The 12,536-nt window shown below is 33.3% G+C and overlaps 1 protein-coding gene across 3 annotated transcripts in view; it reads left to right on the forward strand.

Moving 5' to 3' along the window:
- Nucleotides 1–12,536, forward strand: part of LOC107453289 (protein O-mannosyl-transferase TMTC3) — a 268,366-nt gene that overhangs the window by 227,579 nt on the left and 28,251 nt on the right. For all 3 annotated transcript variants that reach the window (XM_043049050.3, XM_016070054.4, XM_087163097.1), the window contains 2 exons: nt 3,499–3,585; nt 11,299–11,436. In XM_043049050.3, the coding sequence (XP_042904984.2) occupies nt 3,499–3,585; nt 11,299–11,436 (225 nt within the window). The remainder of the gene's footprint in view (nt 1–3,498; nt 3,586–11,298; nt 11,437–12,536) is intronic.

A 12,536-nucleotide genomic window follows, 5' to 3' on the forward strand; every position in this document is an offset into this window, starting at 1 on the left:
AAAAGATTCAGGAATATTAAACAAAATTTTTAGAGTAATTTAAAATTAATTAAAAATTTACTGTCTCAAAATTTAAAAAAAAAACAATTGTTAAAAATTTTGCAAGATGTTAGGATTTAAAGTAATTTATTTGTACTGTGCATGCGCAGAAAAAAGTTAAAAATGTTTTTCGTAATTTTTTAGTGAATTGTATCCAGTAACTGATAAAGAAAGTCTATTTTGAATATCTTAAAAATTTAAATAGTTTCAATCAATTTTCCAAATAGTTTTTGTACGTTTAAAAACTAGCTCATGATCAGGAATTTTCCTCAAATTACATTTTGTAGTATTACACAACCATTACAGTAGTTAAATTTTGTGAATTACACAACCTTATATCTACCGGAGAGGAAGAACAAAATAAAATTTGCGGAAAACCTCTGATCATTTTGAGCTTTCTTTTAAAGAAAACAAAAACTATTTGGAAAGTTGATTGACACTTGATAAATTTTTGAGATATTCAAATCTAACTTTTTCCATTAGTCCATAAGAACTATTTTTTATTCTCCTTAAAAAAATCTTGATATCTTTTTTCCATGTTTTCTCTATTATATATTGGTTTCGCTAGATCTAGAGTTCGCTGTTAATTTTAGAAAATTTCATTTTTCATAACTTTAATGATAGTTCTATAGAATAAAAAATTCCAGTTCATTTTTGCGTCTCACTTATTTTAAATGTGAGCTACAACTTTTAACTATTTACAAACTACGTGCACGAAGTACTATCAAATCATCTTTATATTTTAATTTTCAAAAGACGAGTGTGTACTTTTTTACTCTGTTTCAATTCATGTGATCAAGAATTTCCAAGACGTGAGCACAAAAATAAAAGAAACTAAAATCACAAAACGTGCATCTGTTTGATTACTTGGAACAAAACTGCTCTTGCCGGAAATGTGACTCATCTGTCTGTCGCGCTCAAAAATGGTGTCCTTTAACAACAGAGTACATATCTGAACACGGATGTTAAATGCGATTATTTCGGGGTTTTGAAGTATTACAAACGCTTTTAACATAAAATACTTTATAACAAAAACAAGGAATGATGTTCATGGTACAGTGACATAGAAGAAACTGAATACAATTAACCCTTTTACATTACTGCTCAGAGCGCCATCTGTTGGATCTTAAGAATTATTATTATTAACATTGAGAAATATTATTAACAAAGGGACTGCTCATCAGGCTGTACATAAACGGCAATGACAAGCTGGCAAAAGCATCCGTAGTAGAGTGAATTATTATTATTATTATTTTTAAGTTTTGAAACGTTTTAATGCGGAAAACTTGCTCAATGTAATAAGAATAAAAACGGGGTAAGATTTTTAAAAATGGATTAATATATTATGCTTGCATCGTATTTAAAATAAATAAAAAATAGAAAAAACTACGAATTTTTTAATTTTTAAGTTAGCTAAAACTTTTGAAATTAAAGTGTTTTAGTTCTTTATGATTGTTCAACGTGACTAAAAATAGATATAGTGACATAATATAATGACTAAAAATACATGTTGTGTTAATGGTTTTAAATGGCAGTGGATTTTCTGTTTCCAGTGACCAAAAATCGATGTTATTTAAAAATGGATTATTTCATTTCTGTTTCTGGACGTGCCGGCAGCCGATTTTCCCGATGAATGACGCTGTATGCTGCTTCATTGAACACATAAACGTTGACTTATACGACGTGAAACGTCTGAAAGCCAACAAACTGTAACACATTCCGAAAATGTCTTATCTATATTAGGAAGCATTATGGTCTCGTGAATGTTTTTGTGTCATTCACGAGATGGACTCATCACTGTGAAAAGCACGATGGATCAACACAAGCACTTAACTGCCCTATATACCTTTACGGACCATGTCCATTTCTACATGCGAATTATTTTTTCTAGGATGATGGCGTCTACCAGCAGAACAATGCAGCATATATTACAGCTCACAATGTACGTACGTGGTTCAAAGAGTGCGAGGTTGAAATTACCGTATTCCCCCGGCTACCAAATTTTCCGAACGTCCAATAGAGAATCTGTGAGACCACCCCGATTGGTTTGTTCGAGCAATTGATCCTGAAATGTGAAACTAGCGCACAACACTGGATTCAGTAAGACTTAACATTCTAATGAACATCTTCAAGAACCTAATTGACTCTCTTCCTGCACATAGTCCAATGCCTGTTCGCTTGTAAAAAGATATTTATTCCGACTTTTGACTAGTGGTCACATTAATATGAATGGATTACGTATAAATAAATATACAATAAATGATCGAATGAAGTGCGAAAGCAATTGTGGGAAGTCAGTTTATTAAATTTTAACAAACATCTTTCTTATTAAGAATAGTTTATGGTAATGACGGACCTGTTTCTTCTTATGGCAAAAGTACATTTAAGTTATTTTCCATGAGATAAAATCTAGAAAATTTTCAATCCATCCACATGGTCAATAATTATCAATATGGCTAGCGACATTCGTGGGTGAATTGTTGATATAGATTGTTTTGGAGGGGGATATGGCTCTGCTCCCCCACTATCTTCGATATAGTCTTTGTGCCAATAGATTTTGCCGTTTACGAAGCTCTCTTCCAATTATTCAATAATCTGGCCAACAAATGTCAGTGAGAATTTCCAATTTCACGCAATGACCTGCGGAGTGCCTTTCAATCTTTGAACAGTTGATTGAATAGCAATCATTTATTCTGTCTCAAATATACTCCCAATTTGTGATCGCGGAACATACTCCTACCACCCTATGCATAATACTATGCATTTCTATTAAGTGGTAAACCTATCTGAGTTTTTTCTTTGAAAATAATGGTGCATATGTTCAACTCTGTGCTTTCGAAAGACGCTGGCATTTTAAGTGAAGTGAGAAAAAAAATGATAGTGAGAGACTGCTTAGTTTTTCCGTTTTCTGTTGAAATAGCTGAGCTGATATAGGCTTCTTAATTAAATATATGCAAAATAAGAACAAATCGTAACATCCAGGATAACTTTTAAGATAATGGTCATTTTCTTAAAATATGATATGATAAAATATCTGTGTGTTAAAGCACTCTACAAAGCTGATGATGCATGAAACTATAAAATCATTCTCAAAAATGTACTTAACTCTGAATAAGCAGTACGTTTTTCCCTTTGAATTTATCCTAATAACTCCGGTCCTCATTGGATCAATGTTCATGAACCTTGGCTCAATAAAGGTTCTAAGGACCGTCATTTTACTATTATTGGTATAGCTTCGGAAAACCTCTAAAACTGCAAATTTTTTTATCTTAAAACTTGAAAATCCCATTTTGGGGATGAAGAAATTTGTCATGAAGATTAATTCAGTATTTTATCTTTTTCTTTCATGCTTATAGAATTAATGTAGTATAATATTTTTCATTGAAAATCGCTATTGAAAATAAAGTTTTACTAAATATGACAAGTGTAGTTTTTTTTTAAAAAAATATTCTTTTCCAGCAAGAACTCTAGATGGATTGGTCTTTTCAGTTTGATTCTTTTACTTGCATTCAACATCCTAAAAGTAATTGGAAGGAATAATGACTGGTGAGTTTCATTTTCACAACTTTTCTTAAATCAAAAAAGAATTGCATTTTCCAGCTGCTTTGAAATTGCTTATTTAATTTCTTCTCTGCTAAAGTTAAAAAATGAAATAAATACAGTCCATAGAATCTGTTTTGTGTCTAGCCTCCTAATATTTCTCTCTAAGAGTACCAGCATTGAGAGCTGGGTAACAGTTCAAGTGAAGGGCATCCATTTCTTCCTCTATAGAGGAAGAACAATTACAATTAGAAATGGTGCAGCATAATGCTGCACCATTTCTAAATTGTGCTTCGAACAGTGTTTATCAGATGCAGATAGTTTGATGTCATGAGCAGTAGCGAGTCGAAAGACGGCAACTTATTTTCATCTAGACCATAATGGCCTGAGGCAGACCACTTGTAATTTCACAGGAGAACCAGCAGAGACCTCTGTGGTCAACATGGGTCAAGTTGTAGATAACCTAGCCGTATTATTACGTTAACAGGGTTCATTACTAGGATGTGGATTGACATTGCACCCCATCGTGCAATCTTGAGCTGTGGTGGCTCAGGGAATGGGGCATTCACCTTCCATTGATGTGAACTGGGTTCGAATCCCGGCGATGGCTGGTCGATACGAATTCCGCACCCGGATCGCGTCAACCACAGTGCTGGCGTAAAATATCCTCAGTGGTAGACGGATCATGGGTTAGAATCCCTTTGGCATCAGGCAAACCGTGGGAGGTTTTCGTGTTTTTCCAAATTTCTCCCACTACTTGATCCAGGAGTTCCCTTGTCTTCTGAATTAGGTTCAAAATTACAAGGCTACGGAGTTAAACATTAGTAGTCGTAGACCCAAAAATTGGGTCAGCTGTACAATGACGGTTCTAATATAAAAAAATTTGAAAGTTTTATTTTTGTAAATTTTATTCATTCATTAAAAGAGCACCTAGAAGGATATGGATCAATACAATCGAATCACCGCGAGCTATTTTTACAACGTGTTGAATGTTAGGTGTAGTGCGAAAAAAGGGAAACACTTTGAATAACTTTTGATCAGATGATTGGATTTCATGGGCCAAGAGGCAAACATTTTTAGGAAAATTTTCGTGGTTTTCCTCTCCATGAAGCGCAAATGCGAGTTAGTTCCATCAAAAAGTCCTCCACGATGTAAAATTTCTACCAATACCTAGAACCAGGAGCTCTCTCGTCTTCTGTATTGGGTTCAAGATTACAAGGCTACCGATCTGAACATTTGTAGTCGTAAACCCGAAATCGGGTCTGCTGTTCAACGACGGTTATATATTACATAATTTATTTAAAAAAAAGGTGCAATCTTAATTTCTGCAAATTCACATAAGATTTGCCAAAATATCGAACGGGTGTATTCATTCATGGGTAAAATTTTTCTAATATTATTATCACAAATATCTATTACGAAATACAGTATAAATGTTTGCTAATCCCACTGCTTTTACTTGGCGTACTTGCAACTCTCCCCTTATTCTTTTTAAAAGTGTAAAAAAAAAAAAAAGATAATCATGAAGTATTCAAAATAAAAAATTCAGATAATTTTTTTTAACAATATCAAACACTTACTTCTAGTTAGTTTCAATGCAATTGGTGAAGAAAATTAATCTCCAAAAAAAAAATTAAATCTCCCCATGATTAATAGAATAAAATGAATGCTGTTAAAGTTGCAATCTACCCTGAATTATCTTTCTGAGTTTTGAAACTTTCTTTGCAACAAGGTCTGTTTGAAATGCTAGGTTAATAGATTGCATCAAACTTTTCCCACTCAAAATAACATCAGTTTATTTCAAATCACTTTTTTCCATTTTGATAAACCTTCAGCAATAAATCTTTAAAAGCCTCTTTCTGTAACACATTTTTCTTTGACACGTTTTCAATGAGTATAGTAAAAAATAGAAACAGGCCTTGTGTTATTTAATTTAAGTCTTATTATATGAATTTGTCAATTTCCCCTCCTTCAACCGTCTGACATGCTTGATATGGTTCAACATCTGTTTCCTTTCTGTTTCAAAAACTATTTAAAACGATCGTAAACACTATTTGATCGTAGTCTTATTCTGCCTTTTAACTGGTCACGATTGCATAAATGCCCATTTAAAAAAAAATTGCTGTAAAGGACTTTCCTGGTTGTCCTCTTTGTGACTCTTGACAACTTATGAATTTTAATCAAATTACCGAATGCGGTGCAATAAACCCTTTTATTTCAATACTCTAACGGCCTTGAAATATTGACTTAGTTGCCTGATGTTCTGGTATTTGCATAAATAAATAAAACTTTATTTGATGTTTTATTTCCTTTCGGGTTAAAGTTGCAAACGCTTCTGAGGTCGTTTATTTAATTGGTAACGAAAATGAGTGTTTCTTCACTTTCGTTTAAGTTTGATGCGATTTTTTGCCCGCACAACCTTCAACCGATTCACCTGCATCCACTTCTTGCTTTTCGCTCTTTTTCTTTGTGCATGCACGTGACAACATTTTAAATGCTTTTGAAATTTCCATTCCTGCGTCAAACTGTTTGAGCACCTCTTGCATATTCATTGCATGAATTATGAAAGGGTCATTTTCACATTCACTTTAATCTTTGTACTATTGTATGATATCTTGGCTTCAAAGACAGAAACAAATGCAATTAACTTTTCCCGTTTAGTCTCGTATAGGCGGGACTTTTCAATATTTGGATAATTGGGATGGTAGTTTCGAATGCTACAATTATGAATGAATTAATATCCCCGGTTCGAATTAAGAAAAAAAAAAGAGCAGTCCGAACCATTCCCTTGTTACGGAACACGTTAAAGAGTGTTTGTTAAAACATCCACCTTCGAAGCGACTGTTACTACTCTTAGAACAATCCTCCCATCTGCTGTACCCTCCATTGATTCTTAGAGGCATACTGTCACTTTTACTTGCGCCCTCTCTACGTTCTCACCCCTTCTTCCTTTGCCGGGGCTGCGTGTGACGCCCACTTTCGCCGCAGCTGTTCACCCCTTCAACAAGCACGCGAACTGTTTCTGGAGGAGAGGGAGATGGGGGAAGCAGTGAAAAAGAAAAATGGTTGTCCATGTCCTTTAATTGCCGATGGACATGCAGCAGTGTTTTCTTTGGCTAAAAGTGTTGTGACTGATGCTTCGTCCTTCTTCTCTTTTTTTTAATATTTTATTTTAGTATTTGTTTTATAAAAACCAATATTTTTTTTAATTCTCTTTCTCATTACACACATTCTTTTAAGGATAAATTTCTTTCAACTGAAGTCGTTTTTATCATTTTATTTTGTGAGTTGTACAAAAAAAGTCTTTATTAAAACTTCACTTGCCATGCAAGAAAACGATGGAACGATTTTCATTTTTTAAAGTATTGTTTTTGTAACAGATTTCCGTTTTTTTGTTTTATTTTCAGCATAAACATAAACATTCATGCGAATGAGAGAAATTAATACACAAAAAAATTTTAGGTGAATTTTGTGACACGGAGCAGTTACCATTTACTTTTGTCTAAAAATCCCCAAGTGAGCAACCTACTTCAGACGAAACCCCAAGATTTTAAGAATAAAAGTTTATTAGTCATTGCGAACTCATTCATCAAAAACAATCTTAAAGATCAAAACTTATCTTAAAGATGTGCAGAAGGAACTTTTTTCATTGTAAAGTATTATCAATATAAGTCTTAAAAATTAGGTTTTCAGCTCAACAGTTAGATTGACAGGTGTGGAGCGTCATCCATCTAATTATACATTTTAACTCTTAGAACCCTTGTGAACTTCCCACGGTTCCACGGAACACCTCATTTACGCATGTAAGCTATTCTATGGTTTGTTACTATTGTTTCTGATATCATGGCAGCAGCTGCTTATAAGTTGCTTGCATTGTTCTGTCAGTGATGTTCCTTTTAATATATATCGTCTTAAATAAACTACTTTCTAGTCTGCTTTAATAATTCTGGTGCTCAGCTCATCACTTTCTAATATTGAAGCCTTGAAGTGATTCAATGCATCAAAAACCAGTTCAATTGCCAAATGAGACTGAATAACTTTCTCCTTTTCTAGGAACCATCCTATGGCTTCATGCAAAATTAATTTATTTCTAATGTTAGTTTGCTTTTGTAGATACTGTTTTGATGATTTGTCAGAGAGTGAAAACCACTTTTTTTCCTTTCATACTTAAATAATAAATATCTATCTCACATTGCCATAGTTTTTTTTTTTTTTTGCTTCATTTTTTGCAAGCATTTTTAAAATCAATAGTTATTAACTATCATTAGGAAGTGTGGATACATATAGTGGAATATATATATATAAAGGAAAATAATAGAAACTCGAATGAAATGTTGAAGTTCAAAAAAAAAAAATATTTGTAACACTGCAAACCTGATTTTTTTTCAAAACAAATTATTAAATATTTCATGTTTTTCATTGGAAAGTTGGAAAACTTTAAAATTTACAAGCATTAAGTTTACTCATTTGTATTTTTGTTTACTTTTACTACTTATTTATTTATATAAATTTTAAAAAATAAATAAATTGAGAAATCAATACACTCTTAAAGAATTCTAACATTAATCTCCAACTATTCCCTGATCAGCGAAAAATAAATAAATAAATACTGGGGAATAAAGTAAATTCTCGGAAGACAAATTGAGCTGCCAAGTAAGGATTGAATCGATTCGTGATAACTTAACTAACTCAGATATTACTGTGAAGAGAAAGATAGAGAAGGTAAAAAACTAAATCTCTCTCTCTCTCTCTCCTTGATCCCAGATTGATATATAGATGCAATAAAAGTGGATAAAAAATGGCATAAGAATAAAAGGGGATGAAAATTCTCCATAACTAAATGCTCAAGAGTGTAATAAACTTTTAAATCGTGCCCACTCTCTATTTCGGCCCGTTTAGCTGAATCATAGTCTACAATCAGAGCGAGGTTCTCTTTTTCCGAATGTCGCCAAAAAATGATAGAATCACAGAGATAGGCCTTTATTATTATTTTCTTTTTTAAAAAAAACTTTAAGTATTTAATGTTGATTTATAATTCCTAAATTTTCGTCTTGTCATAGAAATAAAAATATTCCCTTTAGAGCACTACAAAAATCACTAGAAAAAATGCCCAAAAATACTGTAAAAAACACTTTAAATGTATAAATTTAACGTTCTGCCCTATATTTATAAATTAAATAGTTATTTGAATGAAATTAGGTAATTAAATAAATATTATTATATAATGAGTCATTTAGAGTCTACGGAAAGGATTTTTTTCCACTTCAAACTATTTAACAAAATGATTACGAGTTTAAAACATTTCAAAAATAAAGTGTTTATCATAAAAAAAGTATGTGTTCAATTAAAAGGGAAAAACTGTCATTGTATGACGCTGCATTTAACAAGGGGTGCTGATTCTTTAATGAAACAAAAATGTTGCCGAATAAATCATTCTAGAATATTTGGTTTATATTCGTCCACCCACCATAAACTTGCTCCGTTTTGCAATCAGTGACATATAAACCATAAACAATATTTATCTCGTCTGAGCATGGAACGGCAAAGGACGAATGTCCCCCACTTAAGCAGAAATCTTCGCTAAATTCATAACTTCTGCTCGTTATGGTCATGTCCCATCCCTGCAGACAACACTTTTGGACTTGTATGTCTTTTCAGGAAAATGATTGCTCTCCCACGCCTACCACCATCACGTAAAAGAATTGTTGAGGAGATTGGAGAAATTACTTGGAAATTACGACGAGAAATTCCTCTGGCGACGTTTATTGTCCCCTCCTCGGCTTTCACAGAGTTAGGGGAAAATAGAAGAAAAAATAGTTCTTTTAGAAAAGGACGTTCTGCATAGATGTGATATGATAATGGCCTAAATGGGCTGAAAATTCCTGTCTTTTTTTCTAACCACTCTTTCACTTTAATTAGAAGATAGGATGAAATATTTTGGAGTGGCCATTTTTTTACACTCATTATGGTGAGCCATGGTGGCTCAGGGGATTAGAGCGTTCGCCTTCCAATGCTTCGAACCGGGTTCGAATCCCAGCAATGGCTAATGCCAGTGCTGACGTAAAATATCCTCATTGGTAGACGGATCGTGGGTTAGAGTCCCCTTGCCGTCATGATAACCATGGAATGTTTTCGTGGTTTTCCCCTCCATGTAACGCAAATGCGGCTAAGTTCCATCAAAAAGTTCTTCACGGAGGCAAAATTTCTCCCAATTAAGACAAAATTTCCCCCAAGGAGTTCTCTTGTCTCCTGGATTGGGTTCAAAATGACAAGGCTACGGCGTTGAACATTAGTAACCCAAATATTGGGTTGGCTGTTCAACGACGGTTATAATAATAAACATAAAATACTCATTACAGTGGGTGACACGAATCATTTTTGGGTAAATATATTTTTGACACAGATTTAACCCTAGTCAAAATTTTTGATGATTTTCTATTGATGGACACACATATTTTTGACGGTAACCATCAACAATTCTGTCATAAAAACCATTATAATTTTTAATGGTAACCAACATAAGTAACCATCACTCCAATGCAGGAATTTGGACAGATTTATGATGGTCCAACGTAAAAAAAACCGTAAATTGTTTTGATGGTATATTCCTGCTGAACCAACAAGAAATATATTCTTGTACCATGATGAACCATCACGAATTTCCATCATAGTATCTTGGCAATAAAATGTTGGAACGATCGTGAATAACCATCATCCCAATGTAGGAATCGACATTAAACATCAGTATTTTTTAACAGCACCATCAAGAATTTTGACTTTGGGAGGTATGTTAAAATGATCGTGACGATCACGACTTTTCATTGCAAATTCTGTTCCACCTCAATAACTAATTTGAAATTTAAGCTATAGAAAAAGTGAGTTTCAATTGCTGAAGTAGGTCATGAAGTTTCAATTGCTGAAAAAAGATTCAAAATATCATAATGTAAACAAGTTGTAGGAACATATTTTGTTATACCTCGAAAAATATACCTCTTTCGGTTCGAGTCATAAAACAGAATTTTGTATAAGTCTTTTAACATGAAACCAATGATTAATTAAAAATTTCCTTTTTATATTCAGGATATGGTAAAATCAGCTTTATCTTTATAAATGGCTTTGACTGAATATTTTATAGGTGAAAACGTTAGTCCAAGAAAAGCCATCGAAGTAAATAAATAAAATATTGGTGATCAGACTGTGAATAAGTGAGGAAACAGCTTCACATTTTACCCACCATTTCAATTTTACAAAAGTAGAGTCCAAAAAAAATGTTTTTTCCAATGACCACCTGGGTAAATGACCGTTCGTCAATACAGGCATCTAAAGGGCAGATTTGATGGCCACTCTCTCAGTGTCACCCTATTAGGTGGCCCAACCTTGCGCCCACAGTAAGAACGGATAGCACAGAGAATGAAAGAACATCCATGACTTGCCCGGGATTCGAACCCAGAACTTTTTTGATCCAAGGCCAGTTCCCTGACCCCTAAACAGTCTAGTCGGCTGTGAAAAGAAATTGAATCCACAAAAATGTTTATTAGTCAAATGTTCATTATCTTTTTAATTATCATGAAAACTAATCAAAAAATTAGTTTTAGTTACTTCACTATAAGGTTTTTTTTATTAAAAGTGTTGGTTAAAAAACACTTTGAATCGCTATGCATTTAGCGCGCATATAAGTTTAACAAAAAAGTAAATATTGTTTTTGGTTTATTTTCTTAGGCAATCTGAATATAGTTTGTACAAATCAGCTTTAGCAGTAAACCAACGGAATGGTAAGCTCTACAACAACATGGGTCAAGTGTATGAATCTATGAATCGGTACGAAGAAGCACTACAGCATTACAGAACTGCCATGAAGTGAGTTTATACATGAATTATGGAGAAATTGCAATCATTCTTAAATGAGAAGACAATCCCTAAATTCTCCTGCATTTAGGGGAAAATAATACAAAAATTCTTTAATTTTAATAATAATTATAATATTTTAAATGCTGAAATATTTTTTTACTTTTTCATATAAACGCCATGCAGCGTCTTTTTTTAGATGCTGTGACAGTTTTTAGGATCTCCGTCATGCTTTTGAGAAAGCATCGATACACCCCATTTCTATCCCCCATAATCTCTGAGCAGAGTTGTCTAACGTTTGAATAGACCGACTTTAAACAATAACTGGAAAAACTACATTTACTGGAAAACACTGGCAAAACGATAAAATTCCTACAGTCGCTTAAATACCGAAGAAAAGAAGCATATATCAACCCACACATTGCTAGTCAAGCCATCCATATCCTATAGCTGTAAATGTAGAGCATTATCATACACACCTTATAGTCTGGACTCAGAATATAAGTGATTATCCTATGTACCTTAATTTGATAAAATTCTTTGTAGATGTGAACTTTCTCGAGGACCAGACTATGAACTGGGCTGATATAAGCACATGAAACTGTCACAATGTCTAAAACAATGGTTTGACTCATTTAAGGATTATGTTTGAAAAATTGACAAACGCTTAACCAAATGCAACAAACAGGTTTGGTGCTTCTTTGGAGTGCCCTCGTAATATTTCTATACATATATATTTTTTAATCTCCCGATGCGAGTAATTGGAGTGGTGTTTATTGGTTGTGAAAAGACCATATGACACTATAACTGACAAATAAGTGCAAAGTAGCCATTAAACCAAATAAAAGTCATATAAATATATAGCTATATAATTATTTATAAATAATACAAAAATGCCAACAGCACGTACATTTTGACATTTTTGCAATGTCCATTTCCAGTTGTCGCTAAAAACTCAGGATCATCCACGGATCCCGTTTGCTAACTGTTGCATCGCTTGCTGACACACGTTTTTTAACTCGCATATCTGTCATGGTACCTTCATTTGATCTCCCTCAAACTCTTCACAAAGCTTATAGTTCATCATACCATATCCTGTTTCGGTACTCTCT

This window comes from Parasteatoda tepidariorum, chromosome 5, assembly GCF_982258835.1.
Source record: "Parasteatoda tepidariorum strain Cologne lab strain chromosome 5, Ptep-v5.0, whole genome shotgun sequence".
NCBI lineage: Eukaryota > Metazoa > Arthropoda > Arachnida > Araneae > Theridiidae > Parasteatoda > Parasteatoda tepidariorum.